The 19619-nt window shown below is 49.2% G+C and overlaps 1 protein-coding gene across 1 annotated transcript in view; it reads left to right on the forward strand.

Annotated features, from left to right (window-relative positions):
* The window catches only part of LOC133345068 (semaphorin-5A-like), a 61797-nt gene that overhangs the window by 15612 nt on the left and 26566 nt on the right, over nucleotides 1–19619 (forward strand). The window contains exons 2-4 of the mRNA XM_061555513.1: nucleotides 6217–6464; nucleotides 10563–10662; nucleotides 11679–11724. Coding sequence (XP_061411497.1) covers nucleotides 6305–6464; nucleotides 10563–10662; nucleotides 11679–11724 — 306 coding nt within the window. The 5' untranslated portion in view covers nucleotides 6217–6304. The remainder of the gene's footprint in view (nucleotides 1–6216; nucleotides 6465–10562; nucleotides 10663–11678; nucleotides 11725–19619) is intronic.

Below are 19619 nucleotides of genomic sequence, written 5' to 3' on the forward strand. Positions count from 1 at the left end.
CAACAGCGGGCCTTAAAATAGTGTCGCTGCCGCAATAAACGAGTAAATAAATATAAAAGAGAGAGAGAGAGAATCGGGCATAGAGAGGGGCGACCTCTACGTGTTTGTGCACGTTTACGGGGACGGAGAGGAGCTTGGGGGTATTGACGCCAGTGGTGGGGCGCGTGGTGGTTGAGACACCTGAGCACGGAGAGGCATCTGACGATTCCTGACAGCGTGGCTACATTGTCTTCCCTTTCCTCGCTCGGATGGCAAAGGTCGATCTCTGGAGGATGATGCCAACTGCGGTTGTCACCTGCCTCCTTTCCCATGCTTTGGGAAAGTGACATGCAGCGTCACACAGGCAGGCTGCCCACCGGTATGTCGCCGTAGTCTGAAATAACGAGTGGGTACACTCTGCAGCAAGGGCCGCCAAATGTTTTATTTGGTTGATCGCATACTTAAGATCTCTTTGCGGATAGTCGTGTCATCATCAACCTGACCTCGCAATGGGTATGGGCGCCTGTACAGCACAAAGTACTGGGTACTAATCGCATATCTGCATTTCCAATAAATATGCTAAATTCCTCTTGATATGCAAATTCTTTTGTCAAGGCGCTCTCCCCCCACTCCATCCCAGCTTAAAAAAGACGCTCCAAGCCTGGGGTTGTCATTCAGACTCTGTCTCCTTGACAGACCTGTTCTTCACCTGAGGACGGCTGCTTGCGTTGTGGCCGAAACGTCGAAAAATTATTTTATTATGTTTTATTTTTATTATATTATTATTTCCATTCTATGTGACTTTACCGAAAGAACCAAGAAGATGAATCCCTGCAGTCACGCAAGCTTTAAATCGAAATTTGGGTACAAGTAATTCAAGTATGATATAACAAAGTAATCCTATGCTGTTTGCACGTGTATCACCCAGACTACAGAACTGGCCGCATTCACGCGCCGCACAGCAGGATAGGTGTGCGGTTTAGGACGTGGTTTGCGAGCCAGGAGATCATGTGGATTGTTTTACGGATCTCGTGGCTCGGGATGGCGGTGACGAGGCGGCACCGTGGCACTGTTGTTGTTGTTAGTGGGGCATGTTGACAAAAATTGGTCCATGGCGAATGCCTGCTGAGATCCGCCGCAGACAACATGACAGGAAGATTGCATGTTTCTGTTGAACGTCAAGCTGACAATTTAACAATGTTGTCACGGAATCCTCCTTAAATCGTTCCAGGTGGTAATTGTTTTTCATCAGCTGTCGAGTGAATGGGACGAGCAATAACCAAAACACAAAATGACATAACGAGTTCATTGTCTGAAGAGGCTGCTTAAATACGCATGCTCTCATAGATTAAAATGCATATTCAATTTACGCCAATTCCCGGCGCGATTGAACACCTCTGTTTGGCAAAAGGATAATGACGTGGTGCTCCCGCTCCTGCATGTGCGTGAAAGCTTTCGAGAAATTCAACCAGTGCCTGGTCTCCAGACTCAGCCATCGTGGTGTCTCTAGGGGGCTGCGCTGCGGCTGAGCTCGGGGCCGGGGTGTTGTAAGAGGGAGCATTTTTTTCCCCTTTGCGGTTCATTTGCTGCTCATTCGGCACATTCCTGCCAAAGCCTTCCTCCAGAATGGCCCCTCTCTCTGTTCACATTCCGTTAGATTCCGTGCGATCAGGTCGGTGCACTCGAGTTGATACTTGCACAAGGCATTCACTAGAAAGCACAAACGCATCCCCACAATTTGTAAAAAAAAAACATACACGCTTCATTGTCCGGTACATGTAATGCATTGCACGCACCATTACCGGCTTTGCTAGTTCAGGCACACTTACACGTGGACAAGATTTTTAGTTTAAAGTTCAGTGGTTTGATATTACACTGATTTGGTTTCGTCACTGGTGGAAATTTACAGAACACAATTTGATTAAATACCACCGTGCCCCCCCCCCCCACCACCCACCAAGAGGGTGACGATGCAACATGAGAGCAGCACACGGTGCATGGGTTGCGCGCTATCGTAGCAAGAGAGATGAGAGTGCGACGAGACGAACTTCGCCACTCGACGCGCTCCGATGAAAGGGGGGAGGCAGCTGCCCTGGACACCGTGGAGCAGAAGGCTCGGGCAGGCCACGGCAGATGCACTGGCACAATGCAACCAATCGACACCGCCGCCTTAATCGACACCTCGCTGAGTTACGGAGGTCATTAAATCGGGTCGCAGTCCGCCGTTAGCAAATTGTATTGCCAAGAGGCGGCAGAGTGCGTTTGCTGGTGACGCGTGCAGGAATCGAGCAAGTTGTTTTGTCAGATGTTGCTGAGGCCTTGCGTCTTGTGCAGAATGCTGGTTGTGAAATGAGCCGCTATTTTCTGCCAGTCTTTTCCAAGTATTCCCCTCTGGCTTAAGACACAAAAGTTAATGTTCTACTTGAACCCCTTTTCGGCCTGGGACTCTGCCCCCCGCCTCCCGCCACCCCTCCACCCTCCATTATGTCCGACCCGCTGGTCGCCCCAGCTCACCCGCTCGCTCTCTCTCACCGCCAGTTCATTTGCGCCAAATCTCGCCGGTGCTCGCCGGTTCTCACCACGCGCTCCACCTCCACAATTCTACCCCCCCCCCCCCCGTCATTCTCGACTCCATCCCTCTGAGCCAGCCACGTAACCCCCTCTTCTCCTGCCTGTAGTGGCTCGGTTCTCATGATGCTCTGCTGTGCGAGCACCCTGTGGGGAGAATTACAGAAAAAAATTGCTTGCCATCTCCGTTCCACCCCCCCCCCCCCCGGCAGCCAATGCTGGCAAATCACTCCCAGCTGGCGTGAGCAGCCCTGGAGGTGGATTGGGAGATCGACTGACAGGGATAGGGACATCGCAGATGGACATTAGATAGTGGGAACAAACAGTGGCACGTAACTGTGGTAGCAGATATGTAATTAATTAGTTGTTTTCCCTGGCCAGTCTTACCCAGGCTTTCTTAGGAAGGTTCATTTTTGGACGGTTAATCCAAATAGATATGTTTTTTAATATTATAGGACGTGTGAGTCGCTGGGGAATCCACGTAGTATATAGGGGGAGAGTACAGTACTAAGTTTCTACATGGATATGTCACCAACCGACATGCTGCATTTTAATCCAACATGCCGCTTGTGTCTTTGCAGTTGAGAGCTTTGGGTAGGTGAGAGAGTTGAGAGCCAAGTGAGGACTCATTTACTGCAGAAGTCTCTTCTTCAAGGAAGGCCTTGGGTTTTAACAACCACAGCGCACCAAAACGGCAAACACGTTCGAATGTTGTTGCAAAACATGAGAAAAAAAGATTACAAAATGGTGAAGTACACATTTTCAAGAACAAACACTCGTGAAGCTAAAACGATGAGACATTAGGACATTTTCTTCAGCAGCTCCTTCTGTGTGCGAGCGCTTGCCTGGAAGCCTGGCACAAATCACGTTCGCCTCCCTTCTCGATCCAGCTCCAGAGCCCAATTGACATGGGCACGGTGCCCACTGGGTGGGCATTGCTAGTACCGCATCACACAGCAGCCGAAAGGATTTTGGGAGTTTAGTGCCTCCAACTCTGAAATGGAATCGCGGATCGCAGAGGGGGTGGCCGTAGCGTGCAAGCAAGCGCTTTGCCGTGACTTTTAAAAACAACATTTTAACCGAGGTCTCATTTAAGACATCATGAATCACACATTCTTGCACCTCCGATGAGCATAGTTGGCTGTGTATGGTGCGAAAGAAGTTCCACATACGTAGATGCATAAGGCAACTTGTGATAACATCTTAAATGAGAAACTTGTGACCGTGCTCAAAGCAGGAACAATTGAGAAGGCAATCAATACAGTAAATAATGAACTGACCTACATACAGTAGCTAACGCAAGTACTGGGAGGGGCATGCAATTGATTTATTTCACTAAAGCTTTCGCTCGGTTATGTTTTTAAATGTAATGGCACAGGCAACCTCTTAAATCCTTTCTCTTGTAAAACCTGTTGTTAAATATATACAAGCTGGCATGCCAATCACCAATGATACAAATCAAACAACAGTTCCCCCCCCCGCCTCCCATTCAAGAATATCAAAAGTTCTGCCGGAATTAGCGTCAAATGCCAAACACAATGGTTGCTGCGGCTGGAGTCGCTGGGACGGTTCGTGCGTCTTCCTCTTTGTTCGCCCTTCACCAAGTATGGCGACGAGAGTGGCCAAGCTGTAGCCGTGCTCTATTCCCGGAGCTGCTGGGCCACTGGCAGATTGCGATCACATCGGCGAGGCCTTCTCGTTGAATTTACTGCACTGGCGCTGTCTGTTTGCTGACTAGTAGGGGATCAGGCGACGCTTACTCACAGATATCTGGCGTTCTTCTCCTCAGAGCGTCATTGCCCTCTGCAAAATGCGTCATTGCGTCTGAGAAGTCGAGCACACGCTAAGCCGTTTGCCATATGTCATCATTCACCCCCGACTGCAGGCTACGGCGCGGGGTGCTTTGATAAGAGAGGCGCAAGGTCCAGTCCCCGCTCGTTAAGACTCTTTCCAGATGATGACCCCCCGGCAAGGACACGAGCGAGAGCCTTCGTGGCAAGCGGGGTTGCTCGATGGCACAGGGACAGCTCGGTCCATGGGGTGTCTCCCAGGAGGCCCAGCCAAGGCTCAAACTCGCAAGCTGGCTCTCGGAGCAGGAAATCGGGTAGAAATTCGAGTACCTGGTCAACTATAGTTGAATTAATAATGTGTACATCACACTGATCAGTGTGGGATGGTGGATATTAAGTTGGCAGGGCAGGACTAGTTCGGATATCACGAGCCACTGATGTGTAAGCCATGGCTGAGAATCGAAATCCGGTTGCAGGATTGATAGCGCAGTGCCGCTCGCTCATGGCTGAGCCACTGCTCTACCACGCAGTTGAATTCCAGAACTTTATTCCCGCAGCGAAATTCTTCAACTGTAAGCCATGACCACTTGCTCAGCAAATTGACAATAAATACTTGTGGAGAGTCAATTTCTACCTGCAATGAAGGGGTAGACTGTAGTGTTATATTGCCTGGCTGCATGCAAAAAAAAACTAAAAAAGTTGTTCTTCTGCCACTCGACTAGGTGTAAGTTGTGATTGGTCAGCATTTTTGTAGTGCGCACGGCGGCTCTGATTTGTTTGCTGGGTTTTTCTTCTTCTTCTTCTAAATTGCCAGCGAATCTGCTCGGAACGTGAGAGGCCTGTGCGCTAGAGCGAGGGGAAATAAACAGCGTTAATGGTTTCGGTTGTGTGGGCTCTGAGAGGGCGGGGGGGGGCCTCGCTGTGGCCCCCCACATGCGGAGCAAGGCCTTTGATCCGCTGGAATGCACATTGCACTGCCGAGCGACGCTCACGGCGTGGACTCGGGTCCCTCTCTCCGTGGCATCGGCCTCTGTGCAAGGCCCCTGTGCCCCCCTCCCCACGCATGAACTTGCAGTTGTCAAGCAAGCGGACGCCAAATTGTGTTGTGGGTAATCACCACACGGCCAAGAGGGAAACCCCGTACGCCGCACACAGCGCCGTGGATGCGATCTAGGAGGCCAGTAGCAGACACTTTGCGTCATCGAGGCTGGTGAGATCATAAGTGAACATGGTCGGGGAGGTGTGTTTGTGTGTGGAGTGGAATTGCAGGTGGGTGGAGTGGAATTGCAGGTGGGTGGAGTGGTGTTACTCATTTCCTTGCGTGTGGGATGAGAAATGGTCGCTAAAACACCGCACAATTGGTGGAGTTCTTGCTAACAGTGTTTCACGGTTTATGTTTCACAATTGAAATTGTGTTGTGTTTATGTTATCGGAGTGTTGATATTTTTAGACTCTCTGTCACCCACAATGCCGTTTTCACAAACACTAAATCCGTGCGACAAAGGCAATATTATATATAGAGCTTTCGTCTAGTCTGGTTGGCAGCCCCATGATTAATGTTTAACTCAAGTAAACAACTCATGGCAGCGCCAAGTGATTAATGCTGTGTTGTGATGGCCACACTGAGGCGGTGCTGATAAAAGTTAGTGACACCCCGGCACACACATGGGTCATGGTGTCATTTTTATAACCCTCAGGAATTTGGAGTTTAGACCAGGTGAGGTAATTTCAACCGTGACGCCACCAAACACATCTCACTGTGCACGCCAACGCCAACGGACGGTTGCCGCAACCTAGGCAAACGGAGACATTCAGCGCCACTTATTGTCGTGACAACTCTTCTCTCATCATTTCGTTTCGTCGCCTCGCCCCCTGGCAGATTCGGCGAGGACTCAGCGAAGGCACGGACAATGTTCGGGCAGCGGCTATAACGTGCGAGATCTTACACCGCCGCCACCGCCGCCATAATGGAGCTGTTGGGAACGTCACGCCTTCGATGGTGCCGCTGGGTGGAGGCGACGTCGTTCGTGCGTGTGGCGCTGGTGCTCGGCGCCATGGCGGTCACGCCGGGGGACACGCACGACGGCTCGTGCTCGCGCAAGGAGCACCCGCGCACGGCACACCAAGGTCAGCCAGCCAACACTCGCTCACCTGCGTCGGGCCCAGGCTATTACTGGTGTTGGGACAGAAATGGGTGGTGTTGACCCAACGTTACTCAACGCTGATCGAACGTTGACCCAGCACTGGCCCAAAGTTGTGTAAACCTTTACCCAACATTGCCTATTTTTTTACCAAACATTGGCCTAGTATTGACTCAACTTGGCCTGAGATTTTCCCAACATTGGCCTAAAATGTATCAAAATTGACCAAACATAGTCCCAATATTTTTTACCAAACAATGACTCAACATTGCCCAACCTTCACTCAATGCTTTGTGTATCTGGAAACTGGTTCGCACGAAACGAAGTTCAGAAAATGTATTTTCAAGTGTACTACGACAGCTGTCTTTCTCAAATGGTCACTCGTCTTTTGAAGCATTTGAAGTCCCACTATCAACTATAATTGTCCAGAAGGCCCATCAGCTGAAATGTCAAGATCTACTTTTCCTCTAATTCAAAAATATCATCCTGCTTTGATATTTACCTGCTGTGCAGTAATACAATGTTGTAGGCACTGGTTGTGATTTATAGCTGAGAGAAGACAGGAAGGAGATTTGATTTGTTTTTCTGGGATGGCATTTGTAATCGTCAGTAAAAAAATATAATTTCCCTGTCTCTTTGTTCTGAAGGAGGATCATTGCAAAAGTATTAGCTTGGCAATATCCTTAGTTGTAATGCAGTGTTTGTTCATGATTACTGAGGCTTTATTTTGAACATGTACGTTGAGTATTTAAAACATTTTATCTACTCTGATTATTGCACAGAAATAAATCATGTAATGCTGATTACTGGGTGGCGCTTGTGTTGGCGATGAACACAGAGGGAGGTCGTTGTGGATGTGTCTGGCTTAAAGGAACACAAAGTCATTTTTCAAGCCCTGTCTTGTGATCGTCATGCATCTAATAAGAGCCCGTTGTTTCGTTATGAAGAACTATTTGTGGAAAATAAACTGTTTATGCAGCACAGCAAAACAATTTGGCTTACTCATATTCCGAGCGAAAAACAACAACAGGCCTACAGCTGCTCTAGGAGCTGCGCTCAACGGAGGTGTCAGTGCGATCGCTGCTGCCAGACTCCCCGCACTCAGACCCGCCGTACCTCGAGCGAGTCGTAAAGCCACGGGCACTTCTGCTGCACGCACACACGCACGTACGAGTCCCGCGGACACATCTGGTTTCGGGAATTTACTGACACAAATAAACAAGTGGCACTCAAGCGCTGGCGGTGAGACTGGCCCCGGCCAGCTCATGTGTGAAGTGCTAATTGTGAGAACTGCCTGCAGAAAGTGAGGTCGCGGGGTGGAGAGGCGGGACATCTGGCTCGTGCTGCGGTGGTCATTAAGCTGGTGCTTGAGACATAAGAGGGAAATTGGAACCGAGTGGGTGTAAATCCCTGGTCTGCAGAAACCCCTTTAAATGGAAGTGTACTTTCCAGCGCGACACAATGATTCGGTTTTAGGGGTGGCAGCAAGACAAGTGGCTGGGAGTAGACAGCGGTGTGGATCTTAAACACTCAGCGCCTACTTAAAACGCGTCTTCAATCACTCACTTTTAATAACAAGAGAGAGAGAGATAAACCGTTGAAACGGCACAGTGGCAATGTGAGCACTAAGCATTCTTTTCTTTATTTAACGCCGTATGGGTGACGTGAAGGAAATATCCCACAAGCAATGGATAATAAAATAAACAAGAAGTAAACCATATTCTTGGTTATTTCGGTAAAGTCACGTAGAAGGGAAACAATACAATAATACAAATATAAAACAATAACATTCTCACGACGTTTCGACTTTACCAAAAGAACCAAGAATATGAATCCCTGCAGTCACGAAAGCTTTAAATCAAAACAAGAAGCAAACTCTTAATTGAGTCTGCGAGAAACTGAATTAAAGTATCAATGGACAGTCATCTGTCATAGTTATAGAGCCGTGAGGCAGCTTCTCCCTATGCGGTAAATACGCAGCGCCTCTAGACCCCCCTGGCTTGCCCCGTTGTGCCAAGCATCCCAGGCATGTTGTGCAGTAGCGAGCGCTATATGAAAGCTGCCTGTTGGTATGTATGTATGTTGAACTTTTATCGCACCGTACATAGCCAACCACGCCAAACGGAGCTGCGGGGGGAAGGACAACAGACTACTAAATGAAATGAGTTTTCAATCTACATGTGCACAGCTCCTGTGGCTTCTTCATATCGGAAGCTCCGTAATGTCAGAAGATTCCACGTTTGAGCTGCCCGCGTGGAATCAACCTTCTCGCCGTGGGCACTAAACCCACTAAATGGGAGTGATGGGTTGCACATGCAGCGTTTCATTAATTAATGGAGCATAGATTTCAAACAAGAGCCCCGGAGGCAGGCGGCCGGTCGAGTGAGCCACGGCTGCGGTGGGTTGGAGCGGAGCAGCCGTTTGATGCTATCGCTGCAGGAGTGAGGGTCTCAGTTTACACTCTGCCGTGTCAGAGCACAAAGCGACCTGGGCCGCGGTGGCCGCGGTGGCCGCGGTGGCTGCGGGGCCTCCGTGCTCCTGTCATCGTCGTTTCTCGACTCGGAGCATCGCGTGTCACGCGGGGAAGACACGCTTGGCACGGATCGTGGGTCCCGTGCCACCGCGCCTCGCTTAAGCGCGCGCGGGGAGTGATGGCCGCCTTTGCGTGCAGTCGTTCCGCTCACTGTGTGTTTACCAGCTAGTTTCCCAGGAGGATTATTGGCCAAAGCTTCATTTTCCCAGAAATCCCAATGCACCCCATCCTTGCTGAAACTATTTATTCCATCAACAAACACACATGTGTGTGTGTGTATATATAATTCTAGGGGGAACCAGTGTTTGGCATGGATGTATTTAATGTCAAATAAACGGACGCATCAAACGTCGGTGATTGACTGCGGTGTGGGCACAGCCTTGATATGTTCATCTGTGCAATAAGTCACAACCAGTGGCGCCCTGTGATGCCGTCGGAGCCTTGGAGAACAATGCCTTCGCCCAACTGTTAGCAATTTATTGCTGAAGCAAATTCCGCTGGGTGATATCGGTCTCGAAAGCCCAATAGACCGATGGACTAATACACAGTTTTTATGTGCAGAAAGAACAGAGTTTAGCTTCAACATGATTTTACCCATACCGCTGCACAACAGGGCGTAATGTGTTTCTGTTCTTGTCTTGTCTATATACCGTGGCATGTTGGTGGCAGACCAGGGGGGTAGATGAGGGGCCCTTTTTCGGCCTCACCAAAGGAGTTGTGAGCAGGAGGCTGTCGTAAGGTGAGAAAGCCCCCTCTGGAACAGTTTACCACACTCCGGGAAGGGGGTTGGATCAAAATTAGTATTTTTTTTCTCTCTTAGACCAGCTTTTGCAGCTGTAGGTGATTGCTTCCAGATTTCGTGCACAAACAAAAATGTCCGAGTGAAAGTAACACTCGATGTGTTTCGCTGTTTCAGTTTGTGTTTTACTTACAGCGCCACTGTCCACAGTTTCTCTCGGTTCTAAGTATGCAGAGCGCAGTCCTCCTTCCCCCGCGGGCCTCCCCGTTGAGGCTGGGCATTGCCGGGTTGCATGCGTGCGTTCTCTCTGATGTTCAACTTAGATATCGCATGGAAATGACGCACTCGGGTTTTTTTTTTGCCTTATGGTCCACTGCCCAGCACGCGTGGCAGGGTATGTGTGTTAATGTGTACACACACAGAACAAAACCGCAAGCCTTGTTCGTGGAGGTGGGAAGCATACGCAGGGTCAGAAGTGTGGCGCACATTTTTGGCATTTTCAGAAATTCCATCCAAGGAATGTAAATCACGGTGATGTGTCTACTCTGTGCTCCGTTTACTTGGGAGGGGATAAACATGAAACATCGCTGGTGCCGCACGATCTGCCTCGACACACGACCACCTTTCCTTCACCCAAGATTGTGACCTCTCCACGTGTCTCGCAAAGCATCTTTAGAGGTTAGAGTTAAAAAGTAAAAAAAATTAATGACTCGAGTCTTGAGCCCTCTGTGCTGGTTCTTTGCTCCTTTTGACATGCTCTGCTCCCACCCACACTCGGGGCCCTGACCCCTGTTACCCCCTGCTGTGCACAGATCTGGCTCCGTGGCTGCACGAGTTCACCTTCCCCGCTGCCCTCAACTACTCCCAGTTGACGATCGACTCTGCCCGCGCCCAGCTCATTGTGGGGGCCAGGTAATGCTGACCTTAGGCTCGTGGCCCCATCACACCGCGAATTTCCATCACGCCTCATCCGGGACCCCACCACCGAGCACCGGGGCTGCACCACCCACCCCGAGACCCTGGGTGGCCTGTCCATGCTGCAAGTAGCACCGCAATCGTGGTTGTTGCACAGCTGCTTTTTTCTTGATAAAATAACATGTCATAATTGTTTTTTTACCCTTCTATCTGGCAGAAAAACTGACACCCTTTTTACAAGGAGTCATGTTTGCATAGACCACAATACCTGCAGCCATAATGCAAACAAAAAACACAACTCTGATAATATATGCACTGTCCTTGAAGTTGATTGGTCCACACCCGAGACAGCTTTCCTTAGAGCCTAGTCTCACACATGACTCCTTGTAAAAAAGGTGTCAGTTTTGTTGCCAGATAGAAGGGTAAAAAACCAATTATCATATTTTTTTTTACTGGCAAATGAGGTTCCAATGGTGAAAATAACATGTTGTTCGTGGTCTTTTCTGGAGCTTACTCCCTCACTAATATTGGAGTCCTGCTCATAGCGTCTCCCGTTTTGAACGTCGCTGTTTCCGCAGCAGTGGTGAGGTATTAAATTTAAAGGCGGGAATGCGACGTTTCATTTACATTTTGCTATATTTTTCAGATGTTCAATTTTTATTGGAGATCTCATGGCAGTAGGGAACATTTAAGTGGGGTTTCTGTAGTCGTGGAAGGTGGCACACTGTGCTCCCAGCTACGGTGCGGTTGAAATCTTGAGCCATTTACTCCTTCTTGACTCTGCCTCTTTCCCAGTATTAAGGTCACACCATGGCAAGCCGATTGGCATACTGCTTGTGGTGGGGTAAAAGTGTAGGTGCCCGATTAGATCCGAAGTTAACCTTTTTTTTCAGTAAAAAACACAACACTAGCAGAGCAGATTCTGACAAATACACAAACAAACACACGCTTACATAACGTGCTTAATTACCAGTTTCAGTAACGTTGACAGTTGTTTTTTATCCATTTTCTAGGAACTATCTGTTCAGACTCAGCCTGGCCAACCTCTCCTTAATTCAGGTGAGTGTCATTCTATTTAAATGATCATGCACAGGGAATGGTGGGAGGGGGGGGGGGCTTAAGAGTGAATGGCGATGAATTCCACCGATATGCACGCATAAACACGCGCAGAGCCAACAGGAGGCGAGTGTTTGTGTAAAATAAAAAACTGAGCGCCGGCGGTGGCGGTGCCCGCTGGCGTGTTCGATGCCCCGTTGGTGTTTGTACAGCCTTTGTGCTGCTGCGCCGAGCGTGGTGAGCAACGCACTCCCAAAACACCGCTGCGCTTCGTTTCACCGCGCGGCACCCAACTCCCCAGGCCGCCGGGCCACAAGGTTCGGGGAGTGGGCAAGGGAAGAGGGAGAGGGCGAGAGAGAGCCGTCGTGTTTGTGTGCGACCCATCCATGATGGGGCCCCGGCCAGGGGTGCAGCGATAGGGGTGTTGTGGAGTTGGCAATAGGAGGAGGAGGCGGGGGCGGGGGGTTCTGGTCAGGTTAGTGGGAAGGAATTGCTCAGGGTGGGGATGGTGGGTGGAGACTGCAGGGATGGTGAGAAGGTGAGCGGGTGATGGCGGGAGTTAATACTCCGCACCCAGAAGAAAAATCAGTCGGTGCTTCTGAAAAACGTGCAGTGAGATGGCTAACAGCAGCCAAGGGCTGATTGGGTTGATTCCTGACCAACTTTCCGTCCCACTGCTCTTAAGTCCAACAAATCCTGTAAGCATGGATTAAATTGCAGGTTACTTGCTTAAATCGCTTTCTTTTGAATTCGAGCAAAAGACGTTCATTGACATTTTTTCCCACAAACCACATTCGAAGTCAACTTTTCCACGTGTAATGTTGACTTTTGAAAGTGCAGCCGGCCAACGCACTGGCCTGAAGAGGATGCACTGTGAAGTGTCGACAGGAGGAGCACCTTCTCTTGAGTTTTGCACATCAAGCCTCCGTGCCTTTACAGCCAGAGCACATCTGGTTTCGGCTCTTGGGCCGCATAGAGGCTGGTTCATTGAGGGGGCAGCTGCTGTCAGGAGGCCCCACTCAGTGTGTGTATTTGTGGCCTTTATCCCGAGCTCTGAGCCACTGCAGGACAGATCGTGAATCCACTTTGTCTGGGAGACGGCCAACATGAGAGGACTAGCGCGTGCACCGCCATCTCTCTCCCATGAGTGAGGGAGATGGTGATTAAAGACCAGGTTACCTTGGCATTGTTCTGCACAATAAACAAGTCATTTGTCCGAGACCTTGCAAGTCCAGGGGGTTGGTGTTCTTATTTTCTTACGATTGTACGTCTCTTTTTGGAAGATGAAAAAAATTCGGATAAATTTTGAATGCTTGCGTTGTGGCTTAGCTTTTACTGGCACGCAGTGAAAGTTATGCAAAACGTCAGAGCCAGGAATTAAATCCTTTTCCTTGTGTTTCGAGTCCAGCAATCGCAGCCAGATGGCTGGTTCTCATTTTACGCCAACTTTGGCCTCCATTATAGGTGACAGAGTCAGTTTTATTGCAAAAGAATTACGCCTTGGTTTGTCAGCACCATGCCATAGACTTTTCTCTGTTAAAAAAAAGGTTATATTTAAGGCACATTAACGTTCACTTTGTTGCTTGCATATGTATTTTCCAGTGTTTATTCAAACGTATAAAACTAGTGTCTATGTTCATCTTTGCCCAGCGAACTGGTGCACATTCATCATCCATGGACCATGGGTCAAGGTTGCTGGATTATGCTCAGATCTCCTGCTTGAGAGATACCCACATGCACGTGCAAATATTTTCACGCTTGAAAGCAGTGCAGCAAATCAGTTGCCGATTTACCTGCGCAGCATTTGAGGCGTCATCTCTTCACACGCATTTGTTTTCTCTCCACACACTCCGGTTTTCCTCGCACATACAAAAATAGGCAAACACAACATTTTGATATGTTGGCCCAAAGTAGGAATCTCTTGAAAGCTTCTTGGATTAACAAATAAGCAACCCCCTTTTTCTTCGCCAAATAAATTCCTATCCTCACATCCCGAGGGTTGCCATGCGAGACGTCTCTCGGCCTCTCTTCTTGGTATCTCACGTTCGCGCTGTGACCCAAAATCTATCAGCAGCAGGGACGGGGGACGGCGGTGGGTGGTGGGAGGGGGGAGGGAGTGAACGGCAGGATTCTCGGTGAGATTTGCCACGTGGAAGAGCTGCTCCCCGCCAGGGTCGTCGGCGAGGTCGAGGGTCGTCGGCGAGGTCGAGGGTCGTCAGTAAGAAACTTGCTGTGGACGTGCGGGGGCTGAGCCATGGCACCACCAGTCCCGATCATCCACAGCTGTGTAAATCGCTGATCTTTCAGGTGTTAGGAGGATGCGGGAAGACAAAGGCAGCTGTGAATTCTGCCTTAATTTAGTGGTTGAGGTGCGAGCGGAGGAGAGGTTCGTGAAGTGCGGTTACTTTTGCGGAGGCCACTCGGAGCTCGGTGCTGAGACACCGGCGTTTGGACCTCGCTGTGTCTGGAGCTGCTGCGACATCTCAGCCGAGACCCTGCAGCACCCGGCTCTGTCACACTCTTTGTCAAGGAAAGACACGGTAGAGGTACAAAGAGAGAGAGAGAGACAAAAAGAGAGAGACATATCTACCAACGTAGAGTCAATTGCACCGAGGAATCTTCCACAAGTAAAATATCCATTATATAACAAATACTAGTGTCTGTTATGCTACACAATCGGCAAAAAAGTGTGAAAATATTATGCACGTTTAAAGTCAAGTAAAAAATATATCCGCAAAAAAAATACTGCGGTGCTTCTTCGTGTTGGGATTTGAATACTGGAATGTTTTTCCAAATGAAAAGAAGAAAGTGAAAAAAGAAGACTTTCCGTTCGTAAAGAATGATCGAGTGGCTACCGACGTATGGCTCGGTTCTGGTTGAGCGGAGAGGTAGCTCGGCCTTTCAGCGGCGCGCGCGAGAGCGCACGGACGCGCGCGAGAGCGCACGGACGCGCGGGACCCGGGCGTGCTTTGGGAGCGCCGGGAGAGACTCGCGTGCGACCTTCCCGTGCCGCCTGCGTGATCGCTCGTGCTCGCCGTGACGCTCCCCGCATGGACGCGTTCGCGCGGTGACAGATCGTTTCAACGGAAAACCACCGCCACTTCTGCGACTTGCCGGTGCGGTGGCTCGAGTCCATAAAAAAACGGGTTTTCTTGATAGCATTAGTGCCGCTCCTTGCCAATGGGACTCGGCGAAGTTGAAAGTGATCCAAATTTGTGTGTTTTAAACAAATGTTGCTGCGGTGCGTGGATCTGAAAGAATATCCACGGGTCAAAGTGTTGGATATAATTTCGTTTATTTCAATGAGGCAAATCCTCTTGCCCGTTCTTTGGAAGAGTGCCCCTCTCCCCTCGATGCGTTTTGCTCGTCCAGTTTGAGTGCTGCTCTTAGTTGGAGGCTGGGTGGAGTCCACCAGGCACCGTTTTGTTGCCCAGGTGGCTGTGGAGCTTTGGCTGTTCTCGGGGGGCGCGAGACAAATCCATCACGCAGAAAGCCTCCGAGCGTATTTTCCCAAAAATCCGGCCAAGCGCCCCACTTTTGGGCGCAAAGGTCACACGAAAAGCAAAACAATAGGCGGTGGGAGCAGCTGGATCGGGTTACCTGCACGGCCGCTTGGCACGCCCCGCGACACGCGAGCACTAACGCGCTCCCCCTCTCTCCCTGGCTCGTTCGTGCGCCACCTCACCAAGCTGATCGTCCACCTTGACGCGGCAGTGCCTGGGAAATGGTCGATCCTGTTCCCCGCAGGAGGGCGACAGTGCCGTGCACCTGGTTTTGTCAACACCTGGTTTCATCAGCAGTTCAACTGAGTTGGGTTTTTTTTCTCTCCCGACCATGGCGGCAGTGTGAGCGCCATGTGGGGAGGGAGGGTCGTGGGCTCCTGTTAGATGGGGGGCGGGGGGGTATTCTCGCCCTCCTCCCACTGCAGGTTCAGAGCCATGCTGCCTTTACATGCGGGATGGGGGCGGGGGAGCATCCGTGCATTGGAGCTTTGCCAGATATTATCAAAAACATTACCATTTCACAACTAACTGTTTTTTCGTCGTTGGTGATATGCCAAATTTTGCTGATTTTTGTCCAGCAAACTTCCTCATTTGACTGCACATTGGATTTTAACCCATGCCCGTGTGCATTTGGGAACACAGAATGCACCATAACAAGCCGCCTGCTTATGTGACCTTCACAATCAAGTAAAGAACATTTTATTCCGCACATTTGGAAACTGCGGTGCACAGTGTGAGCAGAACGGTTTGGCTGAGGATGTAACCAACAAACACCTGGAACAGAGCATCTGAAGTTATTATTGAACTGCTAACGCTGGGAGGAGGATCATTCCCTGACTCGGGGACGCTTCCAGAGGAGGGATCAGAGCTTCACAAATGCCAGCTGGGAATTTATTTATGCCACGGAGAATTCTCGCCGCACGTGCCGTCCAAAGTCGACTCAGAATTTCCGCAGACTTCCTCTCCAGCCATTTTTTGTGGTGAACGTAAAGCAGAATGGCACATCTCTGTGTTATTAAGCAGTCACTCACTTCCTCAATAACTCTGATAAATAAGAGACCTCTTCATGGCTCAGAGAAGATCTTATTTTTATTCTTAATGGATTTTTTTTAATCAGTGTATTTCCACAAAAACACGATAGCTCGCCATGAAAAACAAGAGAGCTGGCATATTAGGGTGAGCAATAATGAACGTTGACATGTCTGCCGTTGAGCGCTTGCCAGCATCTGACAAGCGGTGCCGAGGGTCGGAAGGCCTCCTTCGTCAATCGAGGCCGCGTAGACGAGAGCGGAGAGCGTGCAAGTAATGTGGCCTGGTGGAGGCTCAAGCAGCCTTCCTGCGGCGTTGTTTGGACGTGGTGGAACGCTGTCTCCTCTCTGCGTGCCTGCAGCGAAGATGTGGAAAAGGGGAGATGGAGGCAGGAGCATTTTAACTGCACCTGACACTCTTGGCCACTGCCCTGTTTATGCAGGCGGTGCGGCGGAAGAGCGCCGCTCTTTGCAAGCAGCGGCGCCCGGAGCCAAAGAAACGAGCTCGTGAAAAACGCCGCCCCGGACTCATCTCGGTGATCGATCTGCACCGTAAACAATTGTCTGGCGTGATCGCCATGCGCCGTAACATGGCCGTTTCCATCGACGCCACGTAGCTCGGGCTCGAGTTGTGTGGAGGAGGCGAGGCGGTGGTTCGGGGCCTGTGGAGCGGGCGGAAGATCTGCCAGGCGCACAGATGACTGCCGATGCTTGGAGAGGCAGCCTGGTCTCGCTTGAGTTTTTTTAAATTCCACAAGTCACGCCCTCTGTGCCCGGTGTTTGTTGTGGCAGAGCCTTCACGGCAGAAGAGCGCTTGCAGTTTTACGCTTGTTCACTTGCGGGGCATTGGCCGAAATTATTTTGTTTGTTTGTTTGTCCTGTATTCCCCCAGTTGTGTTTACGCTGACAGCAAAACATCCTCACCTAACTTTTTCCTACCCACCTCCAGTAACACGGTTCTCATAAAGCATTTGTAGTGACGGAAAAAATAGACGAACACAAATGCACAAAAACATCGCCGGTCAAGAGTGGAGTGCGGAGGTCAACCTGCTGTTGTCATTTTTTTGAGCGCTCGGACGCACTCGGCGTCCGCTTGCGCGTGCTGGGTTACGGCGAGCGTGTCATCTGTCGTGCGCATCACCGTCTGAGACCGGGTTCCTCCCCACCATGGGGCCGCCTGCGCCGTCCGGAGTTCGCGTGGCGCTCGCTGTTGTTTTCCTTTCGCGTTGGGAAACCTCGAGAGCTTTTCTCACGCATCAGAGTTGATCGCTTCTGTCAGGTGTCTTCCAGAGAGGCAACAAACCAAAACAGAGCGTTCACATCTAGCCTCTCTGTTAGAAATTGCCTCTTTCAGCCGGTTTGAGAAGGAAAAATGCAGCCCAAAATAAAATCCATCGTAAAATTTAAGGGTGCTTTCGTTTGTTGCGATGGTCGGGTACAGGGCAGGAGCTGACATGGAGCTCGGAGAGGGCTGGCCACCATTGTGACCGCTGTCACGAGGAGATTTCTGGGGTGCCGCGGTTGCGAGGTGTTATCCGCCTCGCCTGGTACTCAGGAGGTCGCGGGTTCGATCTTGACCTTGACGCATGTATACTTGGGAGTTTGCATATTTTCTCGGCGTCCATCGGTGTTGCCCCTCCACATTTAGAAACACGCATTTGGATTGTATGGATCATAGACATTCCCACATGATATAGGCCACTTCAATGAGGCATCATGTGTGGCTAGGTCGATACTGAAAAAGAGCAAATGGCTCAGACGCTGTTCAAGCTTTTCAAGGGGCTGTCTACATTCTTACAGGGAAATGAAAATGTTGAAGGGCAAAGGTTCTTATTCATAACACCTAAATTAATTTTGTGTTATGAAGATGGACCATTACCCAAAATGTCACTTATTATAATTTTCCTTTCAAGGCAGTGTAATTGACGATTGTGTTGAACGGTTTCATTATGCGTGATTGTGCTTCACTGCCAACGATGCAGTATCACCAAACAATGTGTTTACATTCTTACAGGGGCTATAGATATCCAGGCACTCTTATAGGCTTGCAAACTACAATAACAGTGTGGCCAAAGCAAATATCGTGGATATGTGTACTCTGGTTGCATTTTAAACACCAGTCAACTCAGCCATATTTGTGACCGGATGTTTAATGATCTAAATTACGCGTAATTTTTTTCATTTTTTCAAAAAAAACATTTACACAATAAATGTACCGCAAAAACATGCTAAATAGATATTTCCTTCCTTTTGGGGTTTGTATTTTCATCATTCGCGGTTTTTTAATTATTTCCATTCATTCATAAAATGCACTACAACACACACTATTATCCATAATTACATCTTGTTTGTTGGGATTGCATGGTGGCTTCAACATTTTACTGGGCTCTGATTTATAAATGCAAGTGCTTGTCGTGCCAGTCTGTGATGGGCTCAAATTGTAGCTTTTAAGCTGTTTTCCTGTCCACTTTATTTTAATACTCTGTAAGTAGTGCAGCAGGTATATAAAACAATATTGTCGTGCTTCCAACAAAATATATATTTTTTACTGAAAGTGCTGTACATCATCCACTGCACAACAACGATCAGTCTCTGCCCTTGGTTGGGGATAAAGTTCCCATGCTGCTCTTGGATAGAAACCTCGTATTACACAGCAGGTGCATTGCGATTTTCTGTCACAAGAACGATATTTATTTTAGGGCCAATTATCGCCCCTACAGTAATGAATGAATTACTTTAAATCACCGACGGCTCACGCCAAAACAAACTCGGATTACAGTGCAACTCTGATGGGGGGAAAGTAAATCTATTAACAACAGCATCCGCAGAGACGCTTGCAACAAAATAGCACGCGTAATGCCCTGTTAAGGTTTGCCATATTATGATCTCATTCACTGGACATTTTTTCAGCACCGCCAAAACAGACTCATGGCGAGTGCCATGAGAAAGTTTAAAAAAATTGAGATAAAGTGATTGAATATCATGTCACCGTGTGGCGGAGAGTGCCTCACGACATTTAGCATTAAGAGAGCCTTGATAATTAGTGCTAGAGATGTTCGAGGTGATCGCAGTAGTGACGTGTCTCGCAGCTAGTTTTGTGGCCAGAATTGTTCTGTGGCCATCACCAGTCATAAATAACACTGGTCAAAAAAAATACAAATTTCTGGCCTGGACTTTTGCAGCTGTTTTAGACTAATTTCAGGGTGCTGATTCCAAATCTGATTTGCTCTATCACATCTAATTTTTATGCTATCGGCATACCCCATTTTCATTGATTTTACCCGAAATTAACTCTGTCACTTATGATTGCAAGTTGTTGCGAGTCAGTGACTGCTTTAGTGTTAAAATATGGTGCTGTATTTTTAGG

Source organism: Lethenteron reissneri, chromosome 21 (assembly GCF_015708825.2).
Source record: "Lethenteron reissneri isolate LAM-NWPU_2019-01 chromosome 21, ASM1570882v1, whole genome shotgun sequence".
Lineage (NCBI taxonomy): Eukaryota > Metazoa > Chordata > Hyperoartia > Petromyzontiformes > Petromyzontidae > Lethenteron > Lethenteron reissneri.